General features: G+C 32.5%; 2 protein-coding genes and 1 non-coding gene across 4 annotated transcripts; all 3 read left to right on the top strand.

Moving 5' to 3' along the window:
* Nucleotides 1–1,094: 1,094 nt before the first annotated feature.
* LOC119840508 (cell wall protein DAN4-like) lies at nt 1,095–8,276 on the top strand. Of its 2 annotated transcripts, XM_038367147.1 has the most exons (8): nt 1,095–1,235; nt 3,814–4,009; nt 4,379–4,505; nt 4,862–4,973; nt 5,113–5,230; nt 5,427–7,150; nt 7,557–7,679; nt 7,770–8,276. In XM_038367147.1, exons 2-8 carry the CDS (start codon nt 3,885–3,887, stop codon nt 8,057–8,059), a joined length of 2,619 nt encoding a protein of 872 aa, XP_038223075.1. In that variant the 5' UTR covers nt 1,095–1,235; nt 3,814–3,884; the 3' UTR covers nt 8,060–8,276. The 2 variants fall into 2 exon arrangements, with proteins under 2 accessions (XP_038223075.1, XP_038223077.1); XM_038367149.1 differs by lacking the exons at nt 1,095–1,235; nt 3,814–4,009; nt 4,379–4,505 and having other exon boundaries at nt 4,953–4,973; nt 5,113–5,223.
* On the top strand, nt 7,444–7,517 carry Trnai-aau. Its single transcript has one exon. It is a non-coding gene; the product is annotated as a tRNA-Ile (tRNA).
* A 2,550-nt stretch (nt 8,277–10,826) lies between the features above and the next one.
* On the top strand, nt 10,827–15,580 carry LOC119840338 (fibrillin-2-like). The gene is made up of 8 exons (XM_038366897.1): nt 10,827–10,918; nt 11,209–11,359; nt 12,217–12,336; nt 12,951–12,999; nt 13,070–13,376; nt 13,855–14,035; nt 14,129–14,980; nt 15,333–15,580. Exons 2-8 carry the CDS (start codon nt 11,226–11,228, stop codon nt 15,535–15,537), a joined length of 1,848 nt encoding a protein of 615 aa, XP_038222825.1. The 5' UTR covers nt 10,827–10,918; nt 11,209–11,225; the 3' UTR covers nt 15,538–15,580.
* The last annotated feature ends 175 nt before the right edge of the window (nt 15,581–15,755 follow it).

A 15,755-nucleotide genomic window follows, 5' to 3' on the forward strand; every position in this document is an offset into this window, starting at 1 on the left:
TATAACATAAGACATATATCATTCATTTGTTATTGCCTCTATGATATGTCATCATTTATTTGTTATTGCCCCTTAAACGATATAATTCTAATAATAATTAAAATAATTAAATCGTTCATTAAAAAAAAAATTGTTCATAACAAAAACATACATTGTCTCTACATACTTGTAGCTATTTGTAAACAACTCAGCGAGGACAATAAATTTATAAAATGACACTATTACTTCAAGTGCTTATATAAAACCAACATTACACAATATCCCCTCATAACGGATGCAACCGAAACACTCATATTGGTTTCATTCGCCCCGACTTCACGTCGCCTCGTTTATTGAATTGCTGTCCCCTGTGCTTACAGCCATCCAACTGGTAGCGTAGCATCCATTCGAAATTGTACCATATCAAGCCTTTGTAAAGTTCACATTCCTTCATAAGTTTCGAAACAAATCTCCCGCTTAGTTTCAACGCCCTTGCACGCTTATTCCTGTTTACAAATATTGTTCTAATTTTTCTGTTTACATTTAATAGTCACGCCCGAGTTCTGTGAAAATAATTTTAATATTAATATCTACAGAAATAAAAACCAATAAGCACTTTGAACATTAAAACATTAAGTTTATTTATATCATTGATATAATTATATTTTTCCACAAGTTCAATGTCATGTTTAATTCAATTTATCCAGGGCATTTTATTGTATCTATCGATTATAAAAATTTGAGAAAGATAATGTAGCTCTATCCAAGAAATAAAATTCATTTCGGATTCTACCTGAATCCAGAATACCGACCGATAATTGCCATTGTCTTAATCTTAGATCTCTTTAAGTTTAATAAGTAACTACAAATATCTACACACATTTGTATAGGATAGGAAACAAAAAAAAAAACATTTCCAAGTTAATTATACAAAATTGAATAAAACTGCAGATGATATGATTTTTTACGATTAATTTTTACATTATATTGCTTAAAGTTCTCGACGTTTGCTCGTTTTTGTGCCTTATTTCTGAGAAAGCTATTATGGCCGAGGTCCCGCTATTTTTCTACGACCCGCATCGCTATCAGGCCCATCCTATCACATCCCAGTCGCATCCCGGTCGCATCGTCGAAAACACACGCGTTCTACCCTATCGGAGTTCTTATCTCCTAGTACATTTGAATGAAACGCGTCGTATAATTTGCAATAAATTGTGGTGATTTGTGTTTATGTGTTATGTATTGTTTAAAAAAAGGTTTGTCATTTGTGTTTTATTTTTCTTTTCTAATTATGAAAAATAAAAACTCACGCCGATTGCTTAGTACATAAACAATGACAGTCTAATATAAGTAGGTATACAGTTATCGTTTATTTATTAATACTGTGTGAATATTTTTTAAGATTATGCAAAAGGTTTTTACAAACAATAAACTAATTCCAAAATATGTACTATATATACAATATAATTCCAAATTCTCAAAATGAGAATATTTGATTATATAATTAAAAGAAAGCATAAAATTTCAAATTTTCTTTAATGTGTTAACAAATAAAGTTAACTTAATGTAACTACCAAAAGCAATTAATCTAGTACATTTTTCAACGTTAGATTTTATGAGTCCAAACCATCTTAATTCTATGAAAAATTTAATTCAATAACCAAATGTGCATGTAACAACGCTAGAGTCATTAAATTTATATAAGCAATTTGTCCTTGGTTATAAGCAGCTGGCTTATACATTAACTCTAATAAAAGTCTCACATGTTCTTCGTTAACTATACAACCAGAGTTATGAATGGAGAACCAAGTAGAAACGTTCAAAAACAGTGCACTCCAAACGTAAGGCATCAAATGTATCTGAGAGTGAGCATAAAGCGTTTTTTTTTTAACAATATGAAGTATTCATAGGGGGATACTACACTATCATTCAACATCATAAGTTTAATTCATTTTAATTGACAATTTAATTTAATGAAAAAATTAATCATATCTCCATATCACATTATCCAATAAAATTGACTCATAGATTTATGATAAGTTACAAAACAGAATAATATCCTCCATATTAGGTTTTCTTTAGTATTAATTATAGTAATTAATATAAATTATTGTAATTTACTAGATGTACTCAGCCACGTTTCATAGAGGTACATTTTATTTCCATAGATGAGGAAACAAAAAGATACTAAAATTGCATGAAGTTGTATAACCTAATTGGATCTACTTCAATGCAGCTTTTCGAGTTTAAAACGTTTCAAATCACGACAAAACAAACAAAGCTATTCTTTCCTTTCTATTAGCATAATAAATAGCGACGCCCAAGTAGAATTCTTTATTTTATGATATTATAAAACCAATTCATACCCTGTCCTAATAGAAGAGCGGAAGATAGCTGTTCGGTCCCCTCAATTACATCTAGTTACAGTAAGTGTACCCTGACAAAACATATAGGCATTATTGATTGATCATAAAGAAGTAATGGGTTTATTACGTTAACAATAGACACACGTTTTGTAATTTACAAACCAACATGGTTGTAAATTATGTGTGGTCAACTAACACATTATATTCTAATTTGATACAATATTTCAATTACATTTTTATTGCAACGTAGATTTAATTTTAAGTTTTTAATTATTCATGCTCATTAGTAATAAATTGAGTTGGACAGAAAATTGGAAGCAAGACATAAAATTATACAGTTATTTTTTTTGTGAAATACTACTCAGTTTATTCAAGGCTTAGGGTTAAATTTATTGTTGTCTACTATTCTCTACTAAAACCTAAAATAAATACTATAATAACAGAATTATTGTAATTATGACACAATAATAACACTAAAACAAAAAACTGATTTAGATTAATAATGAAAATATGATAATTGTAATGTTCAAAGAAATAAGGTCTCCATTTCCAGGTTATCGTAGGAAACTATACAATATAACAATGTTATATTATATAAATTCATAAATCTCTCATTTCATTTTAAGTCATCGTCATTTCAGTCTTTTGGTCAATAATCAGAAATCACTAAACTAACTCCCATTGTAGTTTAATAAAAAAAATTATTAATGATATCCATAGTTTTTATTCCCTCATCCAAACGAGTGTCACTTCTAGCTCTCGTAATAAAGGTCAACTAACTCGACAGGATGGGGAGCGTAAAGGGGACATTTGAATTAATTGTCGCCTAACAGTCGTGTGATAGCGGCTTACGTTTCCTAAAGTTGTTCTGATTACATAATTCTTAATTAATAATACCATAGTTATGTCACACTGGCAATTACTTCTAGAATAATCGAGACAGGTTTTGTGGTTTATATGAAAGTGTCTGAGTGGCTCAGTGGTTAGGACCTCGGACTTCAACAAAAAAGTCGAGGATTCGAAATGAGGCAACCATGCATAAAATATTTTGGTTTCTCAATTTATCTAAACATTATTCATATCACCACTGCTGAATACAGAGACGGAGGACAGCGTGAGAAAATCGGCATGTCCGGGAAACAGTTCGACAACATGTGACATCTGCCAATCTGTACTGGACCACCCAGCCACTGTGGTGGATTATCCACCCTAGCCTAAACCCCCATAGGAGACATGTGTCCCTACAGTGGAAATAAATATACATTGATAATGATGAGTTGATTAGATGAAAGTGTTCTTAATCTATACAATTTAAGACTTTTAATCATAATCATACTTTGCTAGGCAAGAAAATAATCTGCATATCTGCACTGATATGCAGATTATTTTCAATAAGAAAAACAGAAAATTTTAAAATGCGCTATATGTTTTATCTTTTCTTTAAATTTTCTTTTTAAACCGTTTTCAGGTAAATGATGATGCAGAAGTGGAAGGATAATATTTTTTGAAACATGGATTGGAAATGATTTAGCGTTAAAAATGATAGTGATACAATCATGGCCTCGGACCAATACAGTGTTTTGTGTATTTTCTGTGTTCATTACAATGATAATAGTGCAAGTGACAAGTTTAAGTGGTCCAAATGTCTGCATGGTACAGCAAAAGTAAGAATGTTAATGCTTTTTATCAATAAACAGTTTTTTAACCCTGGTAATACCCTTGATCATGAAAGTACTTTCATATATGGCATTAAAAGATTTTTATAAATAAATTGATAAGCTATTTTTAGAAATAAAGTATTTTATATCGTCAATTGAATGATTATAAATAAAGAATTCAAATATTTTGTATTTGATATAATAACGTTGGACTACGTCGGAAGCAATTGGATAAATACTTAATTTTATTACGATGAATATATCAAAATATACAAATCTAATAAGCTTGTTATGAGTTAGAGGCTATTAAATCTTAAGCTCAGTAGATTGAAAATCTAATAATTTAAATTACATAATGTTCAAATAATTATCCAGATACAACATCACGAAACGTGTGAAATATCGTGCGCCGATGTCAGTCAGGACTTACGAATGGTGCTTCTCGATGCCACCGCGGTGTTCTCGGTGGAAAACCGAAATGCGGGATCTAACAAGATTGGAGGTGAGGCACTTACATGTGTTGGTACAATAGGTAATTCGCAAATGTTAAACAACCATCGCTTTGTATAAGGTATACGTTGATATTTAGATATTACTAGCTGACCCGGCAAACTCTGTTCTGCCTTACTCTTATGATCTCTCGGATGAAAAACAGATGTTGGCCGATTCTCAGAGCGGATAAGCACAAAAAATTTCATCAAAATCGGTCAAGCCGTTTCGGAGGAGTATGGTAACGAAAACTGTGACACGAGAATTTTATATATTAGATAGATGTTAATAATTAATGTCAATATCGGGTAATAAATAATATTTGATCATCAAAAAGACCATGGAACAATCTATATTGTTGGATTTCAGACAGAAGAACGTATGGCTGAGGTAGCTGTTTGTTGCCCTGGATACAAAATGAAAGATATTTCTTGTGTACCAATTTGTCCAAACGGAAAGATGGGAAGTCGATGTTCTGAAGGTACATCACATTTTAATTAATATTCTATTTACGAAATTCGAACTGAATCGTGATATTTTGTTCTGTTACTTTTGGACGTTTCAATTCTTTCATTTAACAACACTTTAAATAATATATTTCACAATAATCATTTTTATAGAATGTCCACCGAACAAATGGGGACCAAATTGTGTTTATGAATGCGCAAAATGCTTAAAAGGATTTTGTTCACCCATCACGGGACGATGTGAATGCCTCGAAGGATGGCAAGGTGAGAGGTGGGTTACCACTATTACTATACAATAAATTTATATTATAAATTAGAATTTCATACAAAAAAATCATGGTAAATGAATAAAAACGCAGGTGTCAATTTAATGATATCTACAACCGGTAACTACGACAAAACATTTCTAATCCTAAAAATGGATAAATAGCTCAATTATAATGACGTATTGTCCTTTTCTTTTCCAGTTGTAATATCCGCATGACAACAACGCCTCCACCTGCTTTTATGGAAGAATTACTAACAACTACAAAATCTACTGTCCAAACAACTCACCCTTCTACTAAACCAAATATATTTTCAAGTACAAGTTTAGGAATAACTACTCAAATAACAACTAGTTCTCCTTCCAATAGAATGTTTTTCTCGAAACCATCTACAAATATAGCAATTGAAGCCAGTACTAAGACAACTTTGCCAGAGAAGTCGACTGTGTCAGATATATTCAACATGACCTCAATTTCAAACATTGATAAAGCCATTGAAGGTACATCTTCTATGAAAACGCATAGTACTTTTGTATATAATAGAACAGAAACACCTGCAGAAGGTACGTCGAACAGTATGACTACTGCGCATGTTACTTCAACAACTATTAAAATTCCATTAACTACTAAAACCATTTCAACTCGAAAACTTTCTACTACTTCAATTCCAGCATTAATTTCTATAACCACAGTGCCTACAAGTAAAACAACTTTAGGTAAAGCGAAAGACCTTCCCACAACAACGGAAATGATTAGAAAAACAGACACAATACCGCAGTTCAATTTGACCATTCCAAAATTGAAACCAAAGGAGATATGGATAAAACCTACCCAGAAAGGCATATCCACAGAATTTAAACTTAAAGTAAATAATGAACTATCCCATTCTCGGATAAATGGAACAAAGAATGAAATATCAGAAATTACTACACCAAGGACTATAATAGTTTCCATAATACCAACCTCAGTATCACACGCTTCCTTTAAGAAAATAGCATTGACAACAGCATCTTATACACCATTAAGGACTAATATGAGCTCGAAGAAACAAAGATATATAGATCAAGAGAAGACAGAAGCTGGTGTTACGAAATCAATGTCAACAGAAACGTCAACACAGGCACCGTTCACTATTAAAATATTATCTTCGCCACAAAGGAATATATCTACTCCCTTTCAACAAAAGAATTTTACTAATGCTGTATCTAAGAATACTCCAAGAAAAACTTTTATTAACACTTCCTCTTCGCACTCTACTTCTTCGACCAAAGTGGCAGGTTCTAAAATACCAACATCGACAGTTAAATCGACTAACAGCATGTCAAGCACATCAAACTCGAGCACAGTTAAAAAAATCTTGAAAACTTCTAACGTTTTAACTTTACGACCTTCGACTAACATTACTTCAAAAATAACTACTCAACGTACGATAAATCTTAAAGATGAGACAAGATATCTGAAAGATGATATTTACAAAACAAATGAGTTTTCTTTACAGACAACTACATATAAATCAGTCACAACTAATGTTACAACTAAATTGAAAACGCACGGTACACTAAAACAGACCCATAAGATTGGTCAGAAAAATGTAACTAAAACAATTTCTAATGTTCTTTCGACTGAAACTCCAACTGAAGATGAAACGTTTCATATTTTAACAGAACCGGAGCATATCACAGCCGTTATGTCAGAAAAGGAGAGAGAGAAAAGCTCATTAGATCTTATTTCTGTAGTAAGTGTTGCTGGTGGTATAATGATGGCAGTAATTACAGTAGCAGTTATAATAGTAATGTTTGAAAGGTGCAGGAGACCGAGATATGAGGATGTAAGAAAAATAAACGATATAAGAATGCAAGTAATGATCGATAATAATGACGTACCCCCGCCATACGTCAGGAGCATATTTCATACACCACTGCCAGGTAAACATTCTTATCCTTTATTCTTCAGTTAGTATTATTAGTATATAACGACGTAATAACAAATCAACGAATAATTGCACTGATTATTAAAAAAATCTTTCCCATACGTAGGCAGATTTTTTTAACCATTCAATGCAACTGATTTAAATTCAATTGTATGATTAACAAAATCTTTTTGTGATACATGTATAATGAATAAAATGTATAAATAATAAATAAGCGATTTAATACATGAAATAAATATTAGTCATTGATTCCGTAACAATATTATGAAATTCGATACGTGTGTCGTTGGCCCATTAGCTCAGTTGGTTAGAGCGTCGTGCTAATAACGCGAAGGTCGCGGGTTCGATCCCCTCATGGGCCAGTCAATATTTTTGTTTTTCTTTCTATTACTTTTTTCCAGATCCACCGCAATCAGAAAAATGTCACTATCAACCTATATCTACGCTAGACAGAAATTTGAAACAATTCATGAGACCAGTTGTAGTTCAAAACATTTCTCCAATAATGTTGGAAAATTTCCGAGGTAATTTAATTTTATTTCCGAGGTTATTTTAGTTATCATAAATCAATGACTATTGTGTAAAAAAAAATGACTAATATTTTATCTTCTCAGGAATTCTTGAATGTCACTATGACCATTTACCACGGAGAAGCCACGATATCGGCATAATATCTACTCGATCTTCAATAGCGCCATCTATAATACATGACGAGAAACCTCATAGTGCACGATCGTCTAGTACTGACTATACCATTGACGCGTTAAAGTGTGAAGCTAAATTAGATGCGATCGATAACACGAGCTCAGAACCATTGTATGCAGAAATACCATGCTGGAGACCACCTTCTGAACACGCCATTGAAGTCATGAATTTAAATGGTGAAGCCATGACTGAATTATGACCTAATGTAATAAAGCCCAAGAATTATACACCTCAGTTCATAGATGGCGTTATGTGGTGAAATATCAATTAAAATGAGTTTCATGTATAAAATTAAGAACCACCTGTAGATTATGCCAAAGATTTTGTCATTTAATACAAGCTATTAAGAATTTTTACACGTATTAATTAATAGAATAAATTGTGTATAAGGATTTCTTTTAAAATAATGTGGAATAAAAATTTTAAATGTGTTTAAATTTTTTTTGTCAATCCGTCACTCCTTTGTCGTTAAATGTAATCTTACACAAGTTTCCCTATACTTAAATAAATAAACAACAACAAATATCATTATAATGATATTGTCATCAATTAAATGGAAATCATAGACGTATAGAATAGAAACGAACAATTTCTTTTGGAAAAAAAGTAATAATTTTATACATGAAAAAGATAACTATCTACTCAGTGCTAAATACCAAGGTTCACACTTAAACAGTTCTGATTCAGAAGGAAAAATATCTACATCTTTTACGCAAATATTCACAGAACTTTCACGCGCCTGATAATATATTAGCGGCAATTTTTTTAAAGAATTTTGTTGCTGCTTGAATATTATGATGGTTTAAAATGTCAATAAATATAAGTTATAAACTATTGAATTGAGTTTACATCGATGCCTGTTTATTTAATTTAGCGAAATTCGTAGAAACATTTAACATCGGATAGATAACAGAGTCGAGGTCAAGCGTGGGCATTTCATATCTCGCGTTTCCTTTGACAAAATAAATATGCAATTTACGATATCTCTGCGAATTAACTAGGCATATTATCGCGACCATACGCATACGATTCCCACATGAATATAATTTAACCACAATAATTCATACGTGTACGTAGTTCGTACAAAAAACGTAACTGATTTTGTTGACTGCTGAAGTCTGATAAAATATAGGAGTTTATTTGTCTTTGTTTATACTTCATAATAATTTCGTTGTAATCGCAACCAATTATTCCAGGAAAATAAACAAATATTGTAAACTCCGGTAAATTAACGCACGGTACTGCTATCGCTCACATTCAGCATTGAATAGCAGGGTCGTGGTTGAGATTTGTCCACTTGTTGCTATGTGGATCAATTGTCAACTAGAATCTTAAGTTAAAAGCAATTTTCTACTATACCAGTCAATGTATTTAGGTAGCTCCGTGTAAGCCTTAAGAAATGTGCAAATTATGCATATTTTTTATTTTTCTCACCCCTCATCGACCGTCAGTGGAAGTTTTGTACTATTTGAAAAATAATAAGAGGGTGTTGGATGAAATAGCTTTGAGGACTATCGCCTTATTCTATTTTAATATACTTTTCGTCTGCAGCGCCCTCCCGTAATTAAAAAAGCCTATGTTAGCCTCTAGCCTCCTAACTATCTCCAGACACAAAAATCATCTCATAAAATTGCTCCCTTGTAACTTGCGACGTTAAAGAAGGACAAACAAAAAAACACACTTTCACAATTACAATTTTAGTAAGGGTGTATCTGCATAGGTCCATTATACTAGCCAACTATCCATACAACGGATCGTCTCAAAATTTAGTACACATCACTACCTGGATTTTTAACGCATATTTTTTAGTTAGAACTAGTTATAATAAAGGTGTTGAGTTACGATTAAGCAGTTTTAACCTAGGCAGTGGTGTAGCGTGGGAGGGGGGCCCTTAGTTGGTACATGATGTTGTGCACTATGCACTTTACGTATGAAAAAGTGGACGAGTGCGAGCTATAATTGCGACATTATGGGTTCTGAATGCAAAATAAATTCAACCACCCAAATTATTACCGTGCCAAATGCCACATAACCATTTTTAGCGCCAACAGAAATAGATCTATGAACATTTCAACTGTCTGTCTATCACAATTTATGAGATACATTCTGGTGATAGACAAACGGACAGACGGTCAGCAATTTTATTAGTTGAGCCCCGTTTAACCATTTGGGTGGTTATTATTTTCAGTGCGCCCAGGTGGTGAAAATCCACGCAACGCCACTGACAACGCTTCAGTACGGTAACGGTTTCGTTAAATATACGTATGTATCTCTCAAATTAAATCTGTCTATTTACAGTTTTATACGTATTGACTTGCAAGTGAAGACATGACTTGCATTAACACATTATTTAGAAACTTTTTGGTCGTTCATCAAAATCTCTTATGGTAGCATGACATTGAGCTGATTATTTTTCAATACTAAGATGTTAATAGGTTACGAGAACAAGGTTTAATGAATAATGCAAAACTTATATAAAATAAGCGTATAGATATCTTAAGATATCAAACAAATCCCAACTCCTTGTATGTTAAATGATAAATACATTTTCTCTTAGTACCGGGAATTAATTCACAAAATGCAAAACAACTACATTATCTCATCGCTACTGATGACAACATCGGATAGAAGACGTGATCAGGGTTCAATTTACTGTTTATAGCGTTAAAGAATATGCGATGTATTATTTTTTTTTTGAACTAGTATTAAAATTGCTTGACCAAAGAACTCTTGTTTTTAAATTTTAATTTGCATCTAGTATTAATGCAGGTTATTGACTTTAAAGAAATGTAGCAAACATTTTGGGATGTCCATGTAAATATACATTATTGATTTAAAAACATAGTTAATATGATAAACAGCAAACATTCAATATCTTATGAGTTAAATCACTTTTAAATTAAGGTTTCATCTATAAAAGCACATACGGAACCAAGTTATATAAAAAAATAAACATTAATCATCCATAGCATTATTATTCATATAAATACTCTCAGTGTTTTTGTATTAGTATAACAGAGTAGTTGACAGTTGACACAATCCTTATAAATAATAAATGGTATGTAAATTCATAATTTAAACAATACATATATTTATGGTCCTATTAGATCTCCATTTATCTATCTATTATAACAAAATATGAAGTGTCGGTAACAATGTTAAGGTTGTTTAAAGCTAAGCTTGAATGTTTCTCTTCATTTTTTGCAACAATTACATAATGTGCTTAGAGTTAAAAGTTAGAGGTGTAAAAAATCTATAAAAGTACATAAATTTATATTAAAAGGTACTATGCAATAAAATACTAACAGCACATTCAAGTTATATAAATATTATATCTCTATATTTTAGCAAAAATCGATTCGGCCATGCGTTTGTTTATCTTTCTTGTAACCACGTTTGTTTGTGTGACTGCTAACAATGACGTTCAGTATATGAACGTAAAGTCCGTCAAAGGTCATAGTGGCTATCGACAATATAATCCGGGAGCAAAATTACCCAAGTAAGTAATCTTTTGCCTATCTTACACCTTTTGGAATTTATTATTCAACTCGGTTTTAGAGTACACCGTATGTATTATGTTTTATTATATGATATAGGAAATTAAAGCTAGTACAAATTCGACACTGAGTTTTTTCTATGTTTTTAATAAATTAAAAACGACGTCTAATAGTATCTTCATTTTATGTCATCAAAAATATCTCTATCTAATAGCGTTTCGCCCGCATCTTCGCTCGCGTGGACTACAGATTATTTTCATTTATGTATTTTCAAGAAAGATATAAGCAATCGTATATTTCGTTAACTTTACATTTTAGAAAAAAAAACAATTTTTAAAGATCTATCCAATGACACCTTCTTTTAATACATATTCGCGCGCCAATTCATTTTTTTTATCCCCGGTAGGGATATAGCCACCTCTTTCAATATTTTTTTAACGTAAAATATGTCTTATGAGTTTAACCTAAAATTGGTTAAACACCATAATAATTTTTGTCAAAATTTGCCCAGTCGCTTTGACGTGATTGATGCACATACGAAAAACAATAAATTTACTAAACATTGATTGCATTAGGGTCTATAAACACATATTGCATAGCAATTACTGTTTTAAAAAATGTTTAATATACAGAAATCCTATAGTCTCTATTTCATTATATATAGATGTCTAATACGAATGAATTGAAATGACTTTAAATGTTAATTCAATTTAATTAAAATATTTTAATTTAAAGTTAAGTTTAAATTGATATGTCAATTTTTCAGTCTACTACAGCGTAGTTTACGAAGTATTGTTGATCGAAGGCGGTAATAATTGAATATATAAAAATTATCTTATCATACATGAACGTTTTTTAGCTTTTATGGAAATGGAACACAGGGTTACGGAGGATACGATAGACAAAATAACACACAACAAGGATACAATACAACATATCAAAGGGATTATGAAATTGGAGTATGCTATATAGAAGTACCGTAAGTTATATTTGTTAATTTATTTTAAACTCGCAAAAGGCACTTAGAGTTCAGTATGTATAATGTCGAACTATAAACTCACAAGTGTGGGACGACATTTCATGTTTTTTTCGATAAATGGGCGCAAAGATTCATTGAAGAACATTGCGCGAATGTTTGTAAGCAAGTGAGTGACCAGGGTAAGCGAAATAAACATTGTTGGATAATACCACAGACCACAATTATAATAGCACAACACGTAAGAAATTCGGACAAGCTTCACAAGTATAATTGAATTATTAATTACATGTAAATTTATAATAGATATTTAGTATATATGATTTTATTTTCACCGTTCTGGCCCTCTCACTAAGTGGTACCTGTGTTAGGAAGACCTGTTCTTCCCTAGCAATGATAAAAAATATTTAAAAAATAATGAAGTTAAAAGATTTACATTGCTTACTACTAGAAATATGGAATAGCTAATCGAAACCAACTGTGTGCGTGTCAGACTTTAATCTTATTTATTGGCACAGATTTATACTATATCAAGTTTGGCCAAGCAATAAATTTCAATTCATGTTTACATATACGTATACAAAACTTTAAATATGCATTAAATTTATTTTTTACAGGACTGTTAATTTAGTTCACAGTCAAGGATATGTACCTCGTGGTAATGGTGTAAGTAAAATATCTTAGAAACTTTCCTCTAAACTGACACGTCCTTTGTAAAAGCATATTTCAATTCCAGTCACGCCCAGACCTCAGTCGGATTCGGTCCTGCTGCAAAGGATACATAAGAAACATTCACAACTTCAGAATTTGTGACCCAGTATGCACTCAGGAATGTGTAAATGCACTTTGCACTGGGCCAGACACTTGTACGTGCTTTCCAGACCATGTGAAAAACCTGGCTGGTTTCTGTATCCCAACTTGCCCTATCGGATGTCAAAACGGACACTGCAGTGGTGGAGAATGTCTTTGTAAGGAAGGCTTTAAACTAGATTCGGAAAGTAAATATTGCTTGCCAAATTGTAGAGAAAACTGTGGTGGAATCGGTAAGAATACTAAATAGTACGTTACTATACACGGTGCAATTAATTTGTCAAATATTATATCAATAATGTAACAATATTTTACGTCTCTATGTACATAAAAAAGTCGTGTCAGCTACACCATTTTAACTCAAAAACGGCAAAACAGATTTTAATGAGATTGCTTTTGGTTTTATCTTCGCTTGAATAAGAAAAACAACTTCTGAAATTTGAAAAATAAAAAAAAGGGTTACCCGGGAAAGATGAGACGAACAGCAAGCTATCATTTATAAGTAAAAGTTCATCTTAAACCAAATCTATATTAATTTTATATTTTATATTCAATATTAGTTTTTTTAACATTTTTATTAGAATTTAAACACTTTTTAACAAAGTGCGCAAATCCTTTTGTGTACCTCAGTGGTTATTATTCTTGTGTACATCTGCACATTGTGCAATAAGGAGTCTATAAAAGTACAGAAATAACAATTCATAATTTTAGGAAACTGCACTGCACCCAATACGTGTGAATGCAATAAGGGATATCAGTCCAGTCCAGATGGCAACTGTAAACCAGTATGTGACACATGCGTAAATGGAGACTGTGTCGCTCCCAATGAATGCAGGTGCTCACAAGGTTACAGAAAAGATCAACAAGGATTATGTGTTCCACAATGTACTGAGTGAGTTTCAGATACTATGTTGCAATTTCCATAAATTTTAAATTCCATGTTTTATAACCAGCTTCTAATGATTCTCTGTTTATTTTATTTAAGTAACTGTGCGCCGAATGGAAAATGTGTAGCCCCGGGCAGATGTGAATTTCCTGAAATTAAAACAACTACCGTAATATCGCCTCCATCTCAACATCCGTATATACCGTTGTACCCAGGAAGTCAGGTCGGTTCCGGTAATCAGGGAAGACCAATCAATCACACGGGAAGTGTAAATCCAATGCAGCCAGGATCTCAGTACTATCCTGGACAGGCTGAACAAGTCCAACCAGGGTATGGAGGTTATCCTGGATATCCTAATCAAAGATATCCTGGACATGGTTATCCGGGGAATCAGAGGTATCCAGGAGGGCAAGGATATCCGGTTAACCAGGAAAATCCAGGAAATCAAGGTTTACCTGGTAATCAAGTAAATCCTGTGGGTAATGGTTACCCTGGACAACAAGTAAATCCAGGCAGCCAAGGTAGTCCTGATAGTCAAACAAATACAGGAAGTCATGGGCATTCTGGTCGTCATACATATCCAGAAAGTCATGGATTATCAGGGAACCAAGAATATCCAGGAAGTCACGGATATCCTGGGAACCCAAATCCTGGTGGTCAAGGTTATCCAGGCAACCAAGAAATATCTGGAGGTCAAAGCTACACCGGAAATCAAATATACCCAGGAGGGCCACAAGTAAATTCCACTAGTCCGAGTACGTACGGACAGCAAGGTTTTATAGGTTCCCAAGGTCAAACAGGGTACCAGAATCAGTTATACCCCGATATTCAGCAATATAATCAAGAATTCCAATGTTCACAACCCTGCATTAACGGATTTTGTGTTGAAGGAAACAGATGTCAATGCAACCGAGGTTATGTTTTAGACAATACTGACGTTACCGAGACAAGGTAATAAGTAATTTGTTTATGTTGCATATGAATTGCTCAGTTAATGCTTAATTCACGAGTCAAAGAGTGTAAAGTCCATGTCCATGTTATACTGATTGATTTTCTTTGTTAGCAAGAATCGGTCTTCATTGTCCTACCACGTGATTCCTTCTTTTACTAGTCTTTACTGGAGACCGGGTTCAGGACTCTGTATCCTCTACACTGTATTACGAGTAGCCAACGATTCAAATAATTATTTTAATTTAGAAGCATATTGAAATAAAGTCTAAATCAATCCTTTTTAGTATACGAAGCTTCTTACTATATAAATGTAATACAAAAATTACTAATCAAATTAATAAAACATTTACAGGTGTATTGCACACTGCCCCGGCGGCTGTCCCAATGGAATTTGCTCAGCTCCAAACTTTTGTATTTGTAATATGGGATATTATAAAGATACAAGCGTAAAAGGCCGACCTCGGTGTGTGAAACGCAATAAGAGATCGGTAGCTGACGAGGTACCAAACGTTGCAAAGCTATTGGTATTTGATATACCTGAATATAACGAAGCTTAACATCGCGTTTAACTAGAACGTATAATAAATTTGTCATTAAATATGTTTCTATTTTTAATAACCTACCTATCAATTATTAACAATTCAATATCCCTTTCAGTAAATAAAATACCTATTGTAAAAAAATCTGTCAATTGCGAGTCACACACTCAAAAAGCTTTTTTTGTTAAGTTTCCTACTTATTATATAGTACAAAATAATTTGAAATGAAAGTGTCC

Source organism: Zerene cesonia, chromosome 6, assembly GCF_012273895.1.
Source record: "Zerene cesonia ecotype Mississippi chromosome 6, Zerene_cesonia_1.1, whole genome shotgun sequence".
NCBI classification, from domain to species: domain Eukaryota; kingdom Metazoa; phylum Arthropoda; class Insecta; order Lepidoptera; family Pieridae; genus Zerene; species Zerene cesonia.

Excerpts from the sequence above, each read along its gene's own strand:
- LOC119840508 (XM_038367147.1), top strand. The coding sequence starts at position 3,885 with ATGATAGTGATACAATCATGGCCTCGGACCAATACAGTGTTTTGTGTA. Across the intron at positions 4,506-4,861 it reads GGGATCTAACAAGATTGGAG|ACAGAAGAACGTATGGCTGA; the intron begins GTGAGGCACTTA and ends GTTGGATTTCAG. Across the intron at positions 4,974-5,112 it reads GGGAAGTCGATGTTCTGAAG|AATGTCCACCGAACAAATGG; the intron begins GTACATCACATT and ends TCATTTTTATAG.
- LOC119840338 (XM_038366897.1), top strand. The coding sequence starts at position 11,226 with ATGCGTTTGTTTATCTTTCTTGTAACCACGTTTGTTTGTGTGACTGCT. Across the intron at positions 12,337-12,950 it reads GTATGCTATATAGAAGTACC|GACTGTTAATTTAGTTCACA; the intron begins GTAAGTTATATT and ends TATTTTTTACAG. Across the intron at positions 13,000-13,069 it reads ATGTACCTCGTGGTAATGGT|TCACGCCCAGACCTCAGTCG; the intron begins GTAAGTAAAATA and ends TTTCAATTCCAG.